The sequence below is a fragment of the Anguilla rostrata genome, chromosome 6 (genome assembly GCF_018555375.3).
Source record: "Anguilla rostrata isolate EN2019 chromosome 6, ASM1855537v3, whole genome shotgun sequence".
In the NCBI taxonomy this organism is placed as follows: Eukaryota; Metazoa; Chordata; class Actinopteri; order Anguilliformes; family Anguillidae; genus Anguilla; species Anguilla rostrata.
This window is the reverse complement of record NC_057938.1, coordinates 18,983,196-19,000,475: the sequence shown is the minus strand read 5'-3', so window position 1 is coordinate 19,000,475 and position 17,280 is coordinate 18,983,196. Positions and strand designations below refer to the sequence as shown.

Here is a 17,280-nt window from a genome sequence, read left to right as displayed (position 1 = left end):
AGAGAGAGAGTGAGTGGGTAAGGAGGGAGGACAAGACGGAGGGAAGGACTGAGTGAAACGGAGAAAGAGGGGAGGGTGGAGAGGTTGGAGAGACATGCCGTACTCTGGAACGGTCATTTGGCGGGAACGCGCGGCGCGGTCAAGAGAGGGCCGCCCTCGTCCTCGGGGTCGATACGACAAGCCGCGGTTTTGCAGCACGCGCGGCCACTCGCGGCGCCGCCTCATTGGCCGAGTAAGCAGGGGCAGAGAGGCCAGTCGTTCGTCCAGACGAGTTAGCGCCTGGGGTTTTAGCCCAGGAGGCGGTGGAGAATGTTGGGGGCGTGTTTAAGAAAACGAGTTTCTCGGAACCGTCTGCGGCTTTTTGCAACCGTGACATCACAGCAGCCGCCGCAACCTCACGCGTGCGCCAGAAGCAACGTTGAGGTTTCATTCCAGCTAGATCGGAATTGGATCGAGTGTTGGAACTGGATCCAGTTTGTATCGGATTCAGTCGGTCAGTCATTGAAGTGAGGGGAGGGCGGTTTGCACATTTTGTTGTTTGGGTAACGGTAACTCTACCTCTGTGAAGCCTTTGAAAGGGATCTTTCCCTTCGGGTGACCTCTGTGCTTTCGCGAATCCGCGGACTCGCTGCGTGTCGAATAACGGCCGTGACCGACTGCACACGCCGTCTGCATCAGCTTGTGAAGCATCGACTGCTTTATGAAGAACGCTCGCTGGAAGACGCAGCAGCACTCCCGCGTTTAAAGGGCTGGTGCTATATCGCTTCCTGCGGATTCATAATTACAGTGTGACGTGACTGTGCTCACTGCTTCTACGTCTATGGTGTGTGTGTGTGTGTGAGAGATTTGAATTTAACAATCTTATTTCAGTGTATGGATTCACAATTAAAAAAAGAGAGAGAGAGAGAGAGAGAGAGAGAGAGAGAGAGAACATGACTCACCTGCATGCAGTAGAAATGAAAAGGTACAGGAAGGTACACTTATCGATACATTAGAATCCACCGCCTCCCAGGTGCTTATGAGCCCCATCAGTGATCTCTGCTTAACTTTCAGTACAGAACAGAACCGACACATACAGTACAGAACCTTCCTTTTTGTTGTTATCATACTGGCATTTTGTTTATTGCCTGCAACCTCTAAAAGGCCTCATCACCTCTCAGTTACCCCTGGCAACCTGCTGGGCACACAGGCTTAGGCATGCCCGGGTGAGGTGCTTCTGGCAAACCAATCAAGGAGCAGAAAAGGCTGTGTTTGTTTGTTTGGTTGGTTTTTTTTCGAGTCGGTTTGCCCTGAGACTCAAGAACAACTATATATGCTTTTCTCTTGCCTGCACTGCCGCAGCCTACATCAACTCACTGGATTGTGTGGGTTGGTGTTCCCCCGATGTCAATAGCATTAGCATTCAGCAGCGTTTTTTTTCCCCCAAGAGACGAGAAAAATACTAAACAAAATGGCTTCCCAAACTTTCAGTTTTAAACTCTACATTAGCTAGAGAGCGTACAAAGATGGCGCTGTTCTCCAAACTGAAAATATGTCAAAAATGATATTTCCCTGGGCTATGAAAATAAATCTGGATTACATTTCATGTACAGAATGTTAGGCGCTGTCGTAGGTTAGTTTTCTTACCTTCCCAAGACAAAAGAAGGCTCATTTTTGCTAGTCATATTCCAGCACTTGCTGTATGACATGTTTTCTCATTACTGGGAGAAGCAATAACTTTGATAAATCATTTTGGGCGCTAGCCTAGCTCCTCCGACGACATTAGAAACCTAATAAAAACAACTCCCTCTCTCTCTCTCTCTCTTTCGCTCGCTTTCTTTCTCTTTCACTCTCTTTCCTCCGCCCCCCCCCCCCTTTCTTGCTGACCTGTTTGGTTTTATGCTGACCCACAAATGCTCTCTCCGTGTCCGCCACCCGGATGGTGCTTTAAAGGTGACACACAAGTTAACCATTTTCTGGGTTCTCACTGTGAATAAGGATAGGTGGCCGTTGCCTGATTTAATAGCGTGCAGTATTCCGTCTGGGCACTGAAAGGGAGTTCATTTTCAGAAGGGAGGAGGTCACAACAGGCAGGCAATGGGTCGAGTCAAGGAGGCATACTGCAAATGTCAGAGCTATTCTGGGGGTGGATTGGCACTTGGGCTAAGAATGCTATTGGATGATCCCCTCCAGGTGAAACAGACGTGAAAGGTAGACACATACACGCGCAGACGCGCGCGCACACACAAACACACACACACACACACACACACACAAGCTCTCAGAGCTGAAGAAAAATGAAGCGCAAGTCAATCAAAGCTTTCACACTCTGAAATTGCCCAAAAGTGAGTTCTCCGCTCCTCGGGGAGAGAAATAATACATTTTCCCGAACGATCCGGTACCTGTGAAAAGTTTGAAGGGTCGCTTGAGTGCTTTGTAACCGGCGACCAGCCTTGTACCTCCCGAGCGAACGCGAGCTGGCATCCCCGCGGGGCTGTAATTTGTTTCGCGGAGTGGAGCGGTCGGCGGAGGAGATGGCGACGGCGTCTTTCATCACAGCGCTCGCGGCCGGACCGCGAAGGTGAGGCTCCCGAGTCAGCGTCCTCCACAGAGCCGCTCAAATAAAAGGGCTGCAAAAATCAGCCCTCAAAAAGACCGATCGCCACTCACCCTCAATCGCCGATCCTAAAGGCAGCGGACATTTTATGTATGTGCGCATTTATTTTATTTTATTTTATTTTATTTTATTTTATTTTATTTTATTTTATTTTATTTTATTTTATTTTATTTTAATTTTATTTTATTTTATTTTATGTTTTTAATGAACAGGTTCTGTCACGGTCTGACTGAAAAATGGTGATTTTTTTTGCGTGCCAGTTTGTGACAACTCATTGGACCATGGGTTCTTGCATTGTGTGTTAATTGCAGAATGGTGCGCCCAAAAGCTCGATCTTCAGGAGTGTTGGAATGGTTCTCCATCTTAACAGGGTAGTATCACCAATGGAAGCCAAATAAAGCAAGCTGCGTCAATGATGTAGCACGGAGAAATCCATATGGCTCCGGAAAAAATGGAATTTGGCTTAACTTTTTAAGCTAGAAGTCGCCCTGTAGTCCAGAATGCGTGTTGTGTTTGGATTGGGGCATAGGGACACAGGACAGGGACTGAACTGACAGGGCAGAATGGAAAGGGGGAGGGGTCTTCTGACAGTCCATGAGGTCCTTGCCAAGATTAACACATGGAGGTCAGGGAGGGGTCAAGTGCTCATTGTTCAACTTGGCAGCCGAAGGAAGAGTTGGAGGAAGTCGACCTCATTGCACCACGGGGAGAGGGGTGGGGGTGGGGGGGGCATGTGATCTCTAAGGGAATGAGCTGTCACAGGTAGCCCTTCACCCTGTTTATTGACCAAGGCACACTGTTTGTAGGCTTTTTGGAGCTGGGCTCCCAGTTCCATATGTTAATATTCCAAGGCTCACAAGATCGTCAAATAATCAGAAAACACGTTCTGAAAGCCCCTGCATCTCTTTTTTACAGATTATTTTTCACTTTATGATCATCTATATTCATTCATTGCATTTTCTGGCATTTTCCAGTGATTCCACTTCTACTGATTTTTTCTAACACTTTGTACTTGTTCAATATTCAAGAGAACCTTGGCTGTATATCCGATACTTAGGATTTTCTAACAAGCTTGTTAACTGGCCAAATTTTTTGTTTCATCCTTCGTGTGTCTCTTTATGTACGTGTGAATAAAACAAGAGATGTAGAGGTAGACCTTGTCAAAGTGCAAAAGGAAATTCTGCGGTCTCCCTGTGAGCTTGTACTTCTCTAGTCTTCACATTTTGCAAGAAAAATTTTTTTTCGTCTATGTAGTGGTATGTGTATATTTTTACATTTGTACGATGATCCATTTTTCGGTTTTAGATCAAGAATGCATTTATCACAGCTCATTGCTGTTACTTCTTTCACTCTAGGTTATTTTTCAGTTGTCAGAACACAGATGTATTTCAAGGAATGTATGTGTTGTACATTCTCTTAAATGTGCTCTGACAAGCACTCTGATATTTCCTTTGAGTACAATATCAAATACAATTTGATATGATTTGAGCCTATGCATTCCATATGTGGAAGAGAAAAAAATAATTGCATTTGTGTGTGTGTGTGTGTGTGTGTGTGTGTGTGAGAGAGAGAGAGGCAGAGAGAGAGACAGAGACAGAGAGCACTGCAGCTGCCTCAGCCCAGCTAGATAGAGTTAATTAACTCCACGCTGATGCGCACATATTCACAGCGACTTTTTAAACGCAGTCAGGATAAATTGATCCGTGAGGTGTTTAATAGATGAATGGAGGAGCTTTTTTTTGTTGTTGTTGTTTATCTTCTAATCAAATCAGACGGCTTTATCGGGGTGTGGAGAACGACCAGGTGCGCGCTCCGTGGCACACGCAAATACACAGCCGTGCTGCGGCGGCGCACAAACGGAAATAATTCAATCAGGCCTGCAGACCGCGCAGAAACAGCCGTCTCGCGCTCGGGCGGGCCGTCCTAACGGTTCCGAGAGCGCGCGCTTCGCCTGTCCCGCTTCGGCTTTCGCTCACGGAGTCCAAGCATCGATTGGCCGGGGGGGGGGTTGGGGGTTTAGTGCTTTTTAAGGACAGATCCGTTTTTTTTGTTTGTTTTTTTAAACCTGTGGCTGCGTAGCGAGCGCGGCTGCGAGGCCTGTGAGATCTGACGCCCGCGTGTAAACTTCTGCAAGCGCTTTAACTGGTTTCGAGTCCGAGGTTCTCGCTGTTTTTTTTTTTTTTTTACGGCTTTAATTACCACGGCGACGGAGCCAGGGCGGCCGTTAGCGTTAGCTTGGCACGAGCCGCCGCTTCATTCGCCAGCGATGTGAGCGGAGAGAGAGAGTTCCTGTCTCTCTCTCTCTCTCAAACCAGTGCCCCCTCCCCCCCCACTGCGGGATGTGGGCCGCATTAAAACACGCAGACAAAATTTCAGGTGAATGGCGAGCGGGAGAAGGCATCTAGGCCCGCCTCTCTCGTCGTGGCCTTGGCAACTAAGGCTCGGTCACCAGGCGTCCCGTCCCTTCCGGTTTGCGTACTGCACTCCGCTCGCACGGTGCTGTCCCAGCTGGCCGCTGTCTTTCGCAGTGTAATCCGGTCCCATCATAGGCAAACCCAGGGTCAGATCCCACGTTAGCGCCTGGATCTACCGCTCAGGATTCACCAGCCCTGGTCTTTGTAGGGGGCTGAGGCAAGGATTTGATTTGAGGGGGGCCCTAAACCCACCTACTGGATACCTTCCGTCATCCTATATAATATGTATGTTTAATGATAATTATGGGGCCCCCTGGCGATCGCGGGGCCCTAAGCAGCCGCTTAGGTCGCTTCCCGGGTTCGGCCGGCTCTGGTCGCTGCCCCGCGCCCTCTGAATCTCGGGCGCTGCGTTGCTCGGGGCGACGGCCCTGTCTCGCCCTTCCTTTTCTTCTTGTTTATTCTCCGCGCTCCTCTTCAGGCAACATGACCTTTTTTTCCGGCGCCGCGAGCGACAGTTATATTTGCTAATAAGGACTCTCTGGTATTTCTCGCTTATTGGTCTGGCGCGTCCCGAGCGCCCGCTCGGCCAATTACCTCAGAGCGGGCGCGGGAACGCGTTCTCTCGGCTTGTCGAAATCGGCACGTAGCCGCTAGTAACGGGGCTGAGGGAGGCGGGGTTAAGAGAGCTGGTTTCGCGAACCGTCCGTTCCGACTCACGCCGGTGCTGACAGAGAGGTTTGTTAGCGAGCCAGGTGAGAGCTCGGAGGGCGGGCCACCAGAGTTAATGCAGCGCCCGATAGGGCAACAACTTCCTGGGCGTGGCCACGATTTTGACAGACAATATAGGCTATCCAATCAAGTCGACTCCTTCGCTCCTTCCGTCGCTTCTACGTCCTCAGCGCTACAGCTGGATCTTGCACCTGCGCAAAAAACGTTCATGTGCGTTTCAGCACCAGTAGGAGGGGGACTGAACACTCGCGTTTAGAACCCGAAGCTGAGTATCGGGCGCTCCTGCAGACTCTTGTGATGTAACTGTCTCGCTGTGCGCGATGGCGCTCCCACGCGTTGCCGGGAGGAGAGCGGCGAAGGGGCCCGACTTGGCCTATAGGAGCCACCCCGTCACACGACCGTCACTCCGGAGCGGCCACGTCCCCCCCGGAAGCTCGGATTTCAGGCGTCTTGCGAACGTTCACGAAAGGCGCGTCGTCTGGGGCTGCGCCGCGGTAATCGACGGCCCGCCTCCTCATTAATATTCATGTTGTGGGGGGCGGGGCGGAGGGGGGGTCGGCGTGCCGTCTGGCGCAGGTCCTAAGTGCGCAGCAGTGCTGGGGCCCGGGTCGTGCCTGGCTCAGCGGCGTTTCGGCAGGGTGAGAAAGCCAGGGTCCCGGTCGCCTCCAGCTGGGATGAGCGATGACTTGTCGGCGGCCGCTCCGCAGGTCGCCATCTCCGGCCTCCTCTTCCTCTTCCTCCTCCGCCTTTTTTTCTTTTTTTTTTTTTTTTCCCGCGCGTTTGTTTTCGGTGCCGGAGAATGACTCATAAATATCGGATGATGGTTTTTTTTGGTGAATTTTATTCTCTTTTTTTCTCACGGAGGAAATGGAGCCGCGGAGTAGCAATTTCTGTATTTATAGATTGCCACACAGAGACTCATACACAACACACGCACACACTCACACACACGCACACACACACACACACACACACACACTCACTCTTGCGCAACGCGAGCGCTCCTAGCCTTGAATCCTGCGGGCAGGCAGACGGAGCAGGCCCTTTCCGTTTGAGCTTTGCCGCTTCCTCGTGAGCGAGCGAGTCTTCCGGCTGCATTGTACCAGCGGATGCGCCGGAAGAGGCTGCGACGGCCCTTTTCGTTTAGAGCAGTACGTCAGACGGCGTTTGACTGATCGGCGGGCCGCTGCTCCGGACTGATGTTCTGCGCCACGCGGACAATATAAAGTGCGCTCGGTGGCTTTGGGGGCCATGCAGTACGCAGGCGTGCGGTACGCGCCTTAGAGCGTTAGTCATCAGCTGCCGCGGCGTCTCTGAAAGAGCTCTTCAGGCCACTCTGGGATGGATTATTAATACTGGATTATTGATGCTGTCTGACCGGATGCAGGCTGGACTAGCGAGGCCGCGGGGTCGCGACGCTCAGGCACGCGGGCGTGTGCGGAACCCGCATCCCTCTCGGAGCGGGGACACGCAGGGGACTGGGCTTGTAACCGAAAGGTCGCAGGTTCGATTCCCGGGTAAGGACACTGCCGTTGTACCCTTGAGCAAGGTACTTAACCTGCATTGCTTCAGTATATATCCAGCTGTATAAATGGATACAGTGTAAATGCTATGTAAAAGTTGTGTAAGTCGCTCTGGATAAGAGCGTCTGCTAAATGCCTGTAATGTAATGTAATGTAATGAAGGCGCTTTGGGTTTTAACCGAGATGGGCGAACAGAGAAAGCAGCAGAGAGGAAGCCGGGGATTTAAAAAGAGGAAAAGGAAGCGTGGTCTGCAGCCTGCCCCCCCCTCCCCCTCCCCACCCCCCCCATGTCGACCACACCCCTGACTGCCCTCCAGTATCACCCTTTCCCCTTCACTTTCCCCTCTCGCCACAGCTTGCCAGCAGTTGGCTGTGTTTCACCCTGTCGGTGGCGTTTAGCTTGGTGTGGGGGCAGCGTGCGGAGATGAAACTGCCAAACGCTCTCCTCTCGTAGAGATGTGCTTATGCCAGCGTTCTGCCCCATTCCCACTGCACCGCGGGCAGAATGGAGCAGCCAGCCTCTCTCTCTCTCTCTCACTGTCTCTCTATCTCTCTCTCTCTCTCTCTCTCTCTACCACATCCTCTGTTCACATACTGTGTCCTGCTCCGTCTCTCCCGTGTCAATAAAAATAAAACCATTTGAGCGTCAAGCAAATAATTCATTTTTGAGACCTAGCGCTGTTGCTATCGATCCACTGGTTTTTACACACCATTAAAAAAAAAATCCTAGCGCACAACTTGGGTGAGCTCAGTCGGCGGATATTTTTTTCTTTCACACTTCTCCTTTCTCTTCCGCTGTTATTTCCTTTCCCGGTCTCCTAGTTCTCTTTACTGTCCTTCCTCCATTTTGGCTCACTCTCTTCCCCCATCATTTCCTGGTGTTCTGGTGGCAGGCTCCCTGCTGCAGCTCAGTGGAGTGGCGTGCGGCAGGTGCTATGGACCCGAATAAAGAGGGGGTTTGCACAACATTTGAAAGGCCCAGACATGTAAGGCCAGCATGGGATTTTGTGAGATATTTTTCCATAACAGGACTGTATTCTGTAACGGAACAGTGCAAAGCATGTTCTGAGTGGGCTCTCACCTCCTCTGTTGTACAAGCTAAAGCGGATCTACAGCCACGTCATTCTTAAAATTGCTTTCGAGATGAACGCGGTGCAAATTTACAGTTGAAATAGTGCCGCACTGCCCTTTGTCTTTCTTTGTTGTGGCTCGGGGAGGTAAAATCAAAATATTAGTCCACAACATATACGCATTGTGGTAAATGGTACATAAATGTTGGTCCTGTTCAATTGTCTGTCAGAGAATAATTGCATTGCTGCTAATAATTCTGGTCTGTTCCTGAGCATTTGTGCACAGTCAAAATCCATGTAATGAAAGATGACATACATGTGTGTCTGTTTAATAACCAAGGAAGACGTTAATTAACAGATGGTGGTCGGGCGCCTGGTCAGACAAGCCCTTGTATCTGTCGCCATCTTGTGGCCACTCCGCCACCTGCAGCTTGCATCGACAGCGGACGGGAGCCGAGACAAAGACGAGAGATTTATTTAAATTTTTTTTTTTCCTGGGCAGCGAATCACCATCTGTTCCTCGACAAACAAGGAAAGTCAGATGTATTGTTCAGAGTCATCCTGTCTGTTTACTCATTCAGGCCCTTTTTTCCCCCCCTTGTCCTCCAGACAGCTTTAAAGATGAGGCGAGCGAAAGTCACCCAGTCGGCGCGTCCAACCGCGTTTGTGTCCTATTGTCGCGTTTGCCAAGCCGCCTGGCAGCACGAACCTCGGCGCCCCCGTGCCCGCCAGACCCCGCCGAGCTCTCTCGCCGCCCGGCCGAATGGCCCGGCGTGGCGGGCGGCGCAAAGCCAAAATCCGCAAATCTCTCCCGGTGGAAAAATCGGCGTTTGATAGGCTAGCGAGCAAGTTCTTTCTTGGGTAACGCGAAGAAGTCGGTCCCGCGCTTCACTGCCGCCTCCCCCTGTTGTCATGGCTGCGGACTGAGCCCGGACAGGCCCCTCCCACCTCACGTGCTCTGAAGGGGGAGCTACTGTGTGTTGCTGTACCTGTGTTTATGGAAGAGGATTAGAGTGTCTGTGAGAGAGGAGAAGCATACACTCTACCTGTGTTTAAGTGGAAAAGTGAAAGTGATAATGTGTTAGTCAATAGATTGATTGGTAGAGGGAAGGAGTGAGTGTGATTGATTGGTTGATAGGGAAGGGTGGGGTTGAGGGAAGGAGAGCATTAAAATCACTCTGGCTCACGGACGTCAGGGACCTCTCGGTGGAGAAAACCCCATTAGTTTCTTCAGGTGTGGGTAATTATAAGGTCCAGTCATAACCCTGGCCTGTCGGCGGGATTTGAACCCATTGCAAGTGATGGAAGAGCTCTTCTCAAGGGTGGGATCAGAAGTCATGGTATTGCACTGCACCGTGTATTTTAAGGAACAATCTATCTTGCAGTATTCGCACAGGGTGTTCAGCACAGAGAGCCAGGAAGCATCGGCTTTGGACCTGAACATCATGCCTCTTTGTCAGCCTGAATGGGCGAGGGGGGTGGGGGGGAGGGCGGGGGTTGGGGCTGAGGGGACACAGGGGAAAGCCAGGCGGATGGCTCGGCGTACCGGGCCCGACATTGACAGAATTGGCCATGATCGCCATTATCGGACCGCCGCCCCCGCTCGTATTCCCACAGGCTCTCCCCCCATTCATCAAAAGTCCCTTTTTTTAACGTTTTTTTTTCTTTCTTTCTCCCGCTCCTCCAGTTCATTCCCCTCGCCTTTTTCAACATAAGTTTCCCAGCTGTCGGACGCTCGGGCCCGACAGCCCCCCCCCCGCCCCCCCGTTAGATCTGGCCGTGGCGCCTTTTATCCCGCCGTGACGGGAAGCCCGTAACGCGCGGGCGCGACGGTCCACCCCGACCCGGCGTCGGCCGCGGCGTTTCTGCAACGCCGCGGCAGCGTTTTGAGAACGCTGCGCGCTAATCGCGTCGGACAGACGAGACTACGGAACGGCCTCGAGATCAGGGAAGGGCCTCGTGTCCTGGAAACGCAGCGGACGCGACTCTGAAGGTTCGACTCCGAGCCGTCGTGAGAGCGTGAGGCCGGTTTCAGCCTGCCCTTTTTTGTGCTGATCCCGCTGAACTTGAACTCGTTTTTTTTGTGCGTGTGCGTGTGCGTGTGTGTGTGTGTGTGCGTGTGTGTGTGTTAAAAACCGCAAGGTCTTGTTTAGTCTGCCTGTTACGGAAATCTGCAATCAATTTTCCCCCTAATCTTCTCGCATTAATATTTCATGCCATTCACATTTTCCTCTCTCTTCACTCAGAACCCAAGGCTTCTCCCCAGAGCATAAATCATAACTTGGGAGTCGCTGCGGAGTCTGGAATGAAGGGGTTTTTTTTGCTCCCTCTATTTGTCTTTTTTCCTTTCCTTCTCCTTTCCTCCTTCCCTCCAACTCTGCCTCTTTCTTTTGCTCCCCCTTTTCTCTGCGTGCCGCTCTTTTCCTATCCCTCCCCCTCTCTCTCCCCCGTCATTCTCCCTGCCGCGCCGTGCCTTATGGAGGGTTTTATTAATCACACACGCGCGGCGCTGGCGAATATGAGAAATGATGCCCTGAGAAGTGGCGGCTGATCAGGCGGCTCTGTCTGCTTAAAGGAGCCTGCTTCCTTTCACTGGCGGGTCCCTGAGGAGGCCGACGGGCTCCAGGAGAGTCTCTGTCAGTAAGACTTAGTGAAAGGAGTGTGGGGGAATGTGCAGTGCTTGTGCAAAGCGTGCGTTTTTTTTGGGGCGTTTGTTTGTATGGTTCATGATGCCGGTTTACCTGAATGCGCACCAACTACGTGAGGACATTTTGTATTGTGAGGACAGGATCCCTCTCCTCACAATTCTGACAGTGAAGAAACACTCATCTGTGACTGACATCCACCCACTTTGTGTTTGATATCCGAATAGAATTTTAAAATAAGATTTTGTGTATGTCCAGGCGTGCATGCTTGCATACATGCTGGATCATGTGGACTTTTAATTACACCTAAATAAAGAGGTGCAATCCTATTTAGGTCTAAGGACATGGATAACATGAATGCACGTAACATTTTTACACCCTGAGTAAAATAGTCCATCCATCCATTTTCTTTAATAAGGAGAGAACATCGTGTGATAAAATCGACTTTGAAAAAAAGAACTGCACAGCCACTCAAATAACTTATCCACTGATCTGACATAAATTGGCTCTGACTTGACAGATAAATGATGAATGAGCACGCATCATATGTAACTGCTGTGCGGTTTACTCAATGTTTTTCACCTTAAAGATCCTGTTATTATGCACCTGAATGCCAAACCTTCAGCAGAGAAAAGCTGCATTCTCCTTACTGCAAGGACATCGGCTTCATTGCTGGGCTTTTGGTGTGCTTAATAATACATTCTGACAAGCGCGATGTTGGGTAATGCTCAACCCGACAGAATCACATTTCTGATTTTATGGTATACAAGAAGGTTAATTCGAAACCGGTTCAGCTGCTATGGAGGAGGATGAAACTAACAGTACACAGTTAAGTTTCAGTCTACCATTAGTGAATATCTGCATGATGAATAAAACTTGGGTTTACTTCTTGTGAGCTTAACTGGTTATTGCTTTGCATTAATCAGTTAATAATACCCTGTTCATAATTATCTTCCTGAATTTTGAGGTCTATTACCAAAATGCTGAAGGAGCACAAATGAACAAAAACTATTTGAAGGTGTTTTCTTAATTTTCAGGCTGAACCATGCAATAATTTTTATTTCAAGTACAGTATGTGAGTATCAAAAGAGACGTCAAATCTAGATCTACTTTCGATTAAGAGCTAAATTCAGCGTAATTACTTGAGTTCCGTTGGAGTAAAAGATAGCTTGGCACGATCAACCCCAGGATGCCTGCTTGCTGACACCCTAGTTTTGGCTCCATCTGCACCTGTAGAGATCTGAGGAATTGGCGAATGTGGCACATTATAATAACATACAATTAAGACATGACAAGAAGCCCTGAATATGAAGGGAAATGAAATTGAATTGGTGGTGCCTTTTCTACGCACAGTACATAGCTAAATCATGTCGCACGTTATAATTTTCTTTAATGCTAGAGCCAGCTGTATAATAAAAGAGATAAAAATAATTTCACAAAGTCCGCAAGGTGTTTCATATCATTTCATTTGTTTTAGGAAGGGCTATTGACATGAATCTGCTGTTTTTTGAGCATTGGCCTATGTGTTAATTATCTTAATTGCTTAAGTGCATAATAAGCTATTTTGGTAAATTTCTGTTAATTAAACATTGTTAAACTGAGAGGACACTTCAGACTGAGAGCGCAGTAGTAGTACACAGCAAACTAATGATGAACTCTCAAAAGCGAACTGTGAAACAATGTGGTCTTTCTGGAACAAGAAGTACTGGTGACCAAGCAAATGAACGGACGAGCAAAATGAAGAAATTTGTTTGAACGAACGGAGCCAAAAGATGATTGTAGCCATCGCTATTCAGCCGTTTTTTTTCATAAGCATATACGAAAATTACCAGAACAGGATATTTGACCCAACTTGGGTCATCATCCTTGTGCGTAATCTCTAGAGCAGAGGGACTGCTGGTTTTTGTTTTTACTGTCGGCCTGCGAATAGTTCCCAGGAAACCTAGTGAGATGAGTTCAATGTGTAATCAGCTTGCTTTCATTATTTATTAAGTGCTGAGTAAAAAATGAGAACAAGCAGACCCTGTGACTCCCCAGGATATCAGGGATCTAATGGTCCTCAGGATCCACTGTAGGTCCCGGTCTACTTAGCTGTGTGAATATGATGTTTCTTATGATCTAGCATTATCTTCATCACTGATCGCGTTCTCTCCCGTCCTCTCCCGCAGGAAGTTCTACTACATCACGCTGCTGCGGGACCCCGTCTCCCGCTACCTGAGCGAGTGGCGGCACGTGCAGCGCGGGGCCACCTGGAAGACCTCGCTGCACATGTGCGACGGGCGCACGCCCACGCCCGACGAGCTGCCCGCCTGCTACGAGGGCACGGACTGGTCGGGCTGCACCCTGCAGCAGTTCATGGACTGCCCCTACAACCTGGCCAACAACCGGCAGGTGCGCATGCTGGCCGACCTCAGCCTGGTGGGCTGCTACAACATGTCCTTCGTGCCCGAGAAGAAGCGCGCCCAGCTCCTCCTGGAGTCGGCCAAGAAGAACCTGCGCGACATGGCCTTCTTCGGCCTGACCGAGTTCCAGCGCAAGACCCAGTACCTGTTCGAGAGGACCTTCCGGCTGCGCTTCATCCGCCCCTTCGTGCAGTACAACAGCACGCGGGCGGCCGGCGTGGACGTGGACAACGACACCATCCTGCGCATCGAGGAGCTCAACGAGCTGGACATGCAGCTCTACGACTACGCCAAGGACCTCTTCCAGCAGCGCTACCAGTACAAGCGCCAGCTGGACCGGCGGGAGCAGAGGCTCCGCAGCCAGGCCCAGTTCCCCCTGTTCCGGGTCCGCCCCGAACTCGCCAGGGAGGAGGGGGGCGAGGAGGTGGCCCGCCTGCCCACCGAGGACTACATGAACCACATCATCAACAGGTGGTAGCCGGCAGGGAGGCGGACGGACGTTACGGACAGACCGCGAGGGGGGACGGAGGAAGGGGAGGAGGAGGAGGAGGAGGCCGCGTCTCCGCTGCGGGGGATCGTGACGTCGCGGGTCCGCCGACTTCCTCGACGTTCGCCGCCGCCCCCCGGCTCGTTCCGCGTCCCGTCAGCCGCTTCTCGAACGTCGTGCGTTTTGGAGGGGGGCGGCGCCTCGCTCGGCGGCCAAAGCGGGAACCCGCAATCCCTCGAAGAGCCTCTCGAGGAGCGTGCTCTGAGAACCCCAACCCCCCCGCCCCCCCCGCCCTCCCCCAAAAAAACAGTGGGGTGGCAAAACCGTAGAGCTGCAGAAACAGCACAGAGCTATTGCAAGGGTTAGGATCCCCAGGGAAGTCAAGAAGTCAAAAGAAATGGAACAGATTGTCAGGAAAAGGGAAACAAAGGTAGAGGTGTTTGCTTAAAAAATGCCAACCATTGAACAGTGAGTTGGCAGTCCTCGTGTTAACAGGACAGTAACTGTGAGAAAGAGCTGCAATCAACAGTACGATCAAAAGAGCTGCCTAAAAAGCTATCTGCGAGTTCATAGCTTCTCGTCATCGACGAAAAGAAGATATTGTTTTTGAATATCTCTTTTCTGTGGTTTATGTGATTTTAAAATCAGTTTTATGTGGTGTTCAGTATGGACAGATTAATGGTGTATTCATGAACCACACTCATTTCAGTGTCTTCAGCATATTTGGGGATATCTCACAGAAATAATACAAACATTTTCTCAATGGCAGGGCTGTATTATCAAACACTGGTAACTCAACTTCCCCTCTGTCTGTGTTTTTTTTCCCCCAATGCTTGTTTTAATAGTGATGTTGCCAGCCCCATTGGTGGCTGTGAAATTTCAAGTGATGTATAGTAGGCATACAGTACAGATTCATTTGAATGCTGTAGCTTGAAGTCACATGACCTCCAGTGGTAAAACTACCATAAAGTGCAGACATGGGCAGAATGCTTTTATTGTGTGACTTTGCTTTGCTTTTAGGCTGTGGGAACAGTTGTATTTCTAGAACAGCAGTTCCCATATGACTTGCTTCACTCTCTGGAGAATGAATGGCAATCATCAATCATTTTATCTCTTGGGGACCACTATCCATTAATTTGGAAGGGGGTGGGGGGTGGGGTCTGCACTGGATAATTTTCTATCCTAGAGTAATTTATTATTTATAACTGTTCCTCCATCTCACCTTCATTCATGAAATATGTTACCCTGATGACTGTGAGTATGTGTGTATGCGTGTGTATGCGTGTGTGCGTGCGTGTGTGTTTGTGTGTGTGTGTGTGTCTGTCTGTCTGCCTGTCTGTGAAATGCAACCTATTGCCATGTTCAGGAGCCACACTCATACCAAGTAGTAGAAAGTGTGGAGTAAAGGCCAGTGCTAGCAGAGTTGGGAAAATGGAGGCCCTTTACACATTTGGCACTGGGGTGCAGTCTCCCCAGTTTCCTTGTGTCAATTCAGGGGGGAACTCACCTTTGTGAAACTGCAGTAGATGTGCTGGACTACAGACATCCATGTGGACACAGGCTGAAGCGAACACTTTGATGAAAGTTAATCTTGTGGGGAAGCACACTAAAATTGCAACATTTTGAGAAAATTATCTGAAAAAGGTAATACTAAAAAAAGAAGACTGGAGCTGTTGTCAACGTACTTCATAATTTTCTCTGTTCAAGACCTTTTTCTGTTTTTTTTTCTTTTTTTGCTCCTGAATTCATTTGTCTTAAGATGGCACCTGTTTTAAATGTGTTAATTGAAGAAGAAAAATTTGTCATTATGACATGATGTAATTAGCAAGGCTTTTTTTTCATAGCCACAAAACTCTGAATGATGTAAGGAAAATGCAGTCAGCTGGTAAATTACTTTTTTAATTATTTTAGACGGATTGTAAGCTGTCTCTGTTGGTGAAATGAGTGCAATTTATCTAGCAATTTTCACTGCTGGTTTTTATTTGTGCAAACAAAGGTCCAGTTATTTGCAAAACCCAAGAACAAACCAACAGATTGTTTTAATCCCCAGTATTCTTTTCACCTGTCCAGCTTCATCAGCAGCTGACCACACAGTCCTCCTGTGGCCTTATGGGAAATGTAGGCACTGGCACAATCCCAGTTATTTGACCACCTTTCAGAAAGGGGGCATGGTCTTATCTCTTCCTGTTGAGGTGGCGTTTAGCAGTGTACCCCAGCAGGATGGGGTCCCATTTGAATCTTGTTTAGGCTCAGTGTGAGACAGAGTGGGAATTGATGCTGGTATTGAAGATGGCAGAAACAGGAACAAAATGACCTTGGGTGAAAGGTGGGAAGTGTCCATTGCGTCAGTTTGTGTGTGTCCAGCTCTAAACTGCATATTGCGTAATTTTGTTATTTATGCAGATTGGATCATCAAGCCACCAATAAAGAGATTTCATTTTTATATATAAAAAACTCCACAGAGTTTTGTGAATGTTTATTATTTCGTTTTCACAGGGCGTCCAGATTTCCTCATTAGGAGAAAGAAGACTGACTGGAGAAGACTCACGTCTGCATTTGACACATTCTCAAACGTGCCATGCTGTTGAGTTAAGCTAAGTTATGTTTAGGTCTGCACTAGAAATATTATTAGTAGAAATTCAGATGGATTATTACCACAGACACAGCTCGCATGGAGACAGAATACAAGATTATTGAATACATGCTGCTATCTCTTGTCTGTTTATTCCACTGGATGTGGATGTTTGTTTCCTCATCAAAGGGCAGAAGGCTGGCACACAGCAATAGCTCTAGGTGTAATAAAAACTCTTCTGAAAAATCAATGTGATAAGTTGTTGGCTACCTTTGAAAGCGCCTTGTTCTGGATTTTTTTCTTGTCTGGAATTGAGCGCGGTATTCCTCAGCTCAAACCCTGACTCGATATGTCTGTCACCTGGAGACAAAGCTGCACAAATTCAGTGAACTGTAAATGATCCGGGTAGGCTCATCTTCTGCTCTGTACTTCATCTCAGCCCATCCAAATAAAATAGGGATATATATCTTCTCACATCCTGGGGGCTGTCTCTAGGTGACCGATTTTAAAGGATGCTCTTTGCTTATGGTTTATTGCTCGCTCCCGTGGAGACATGGCCAAAAGTCAAACATTAAAAGACCCCTTCTCTTTTAAAGGTCAAAAACAGAGGATCAAGTTGTGATTTTGTTCGGTGATTTTTGTTTCTGGGTTATTGCGAGAACAACTCAAACAGTTGTTTAGAGGTTTCCTTATCACAATAACTGAAAAGAACATTGAACTGAGAGGCAGCCGTGCCTGCCTCAGCAGCCGAGGTCCCACGAATATTAAGCAGTCTGTCTCTTCTGGGATTAAGGAGAGAATTGCGCTCCACTGTCTTTTGAAGGACAGGCACACGAGACTCA

The 17,280-nt window shown here is 49.1% G+C and overlaps 1 protein-coding gene across 1 annotated transcript in view; it reads left to right on the top strand.

Annotated features, from left to right (window-relative positions):
• Positions 1 to 16,323, top strand: part of hs6st1a (heparan sulfate 6-O-sulfotransferase 1a) — a 114,694-nt gene extending 98,371 nt beyond the window's left edge. The window contains exon 2 of the mRNA XM_064338855.1: positions 13,146 to 16,323. Within this exon, the coding sequence (XP_064194925.1) occupies positions 13,146 to 13,857 (712 nt within the window). The 3' untranslated portion in view covers positions 13,858 to 16,323. The remainder of the gene's footprint in view (positions 1 to 13,145) is intronic.
• Positions 16,324 to 17,280: the final 957 nt, after the last annotated feature.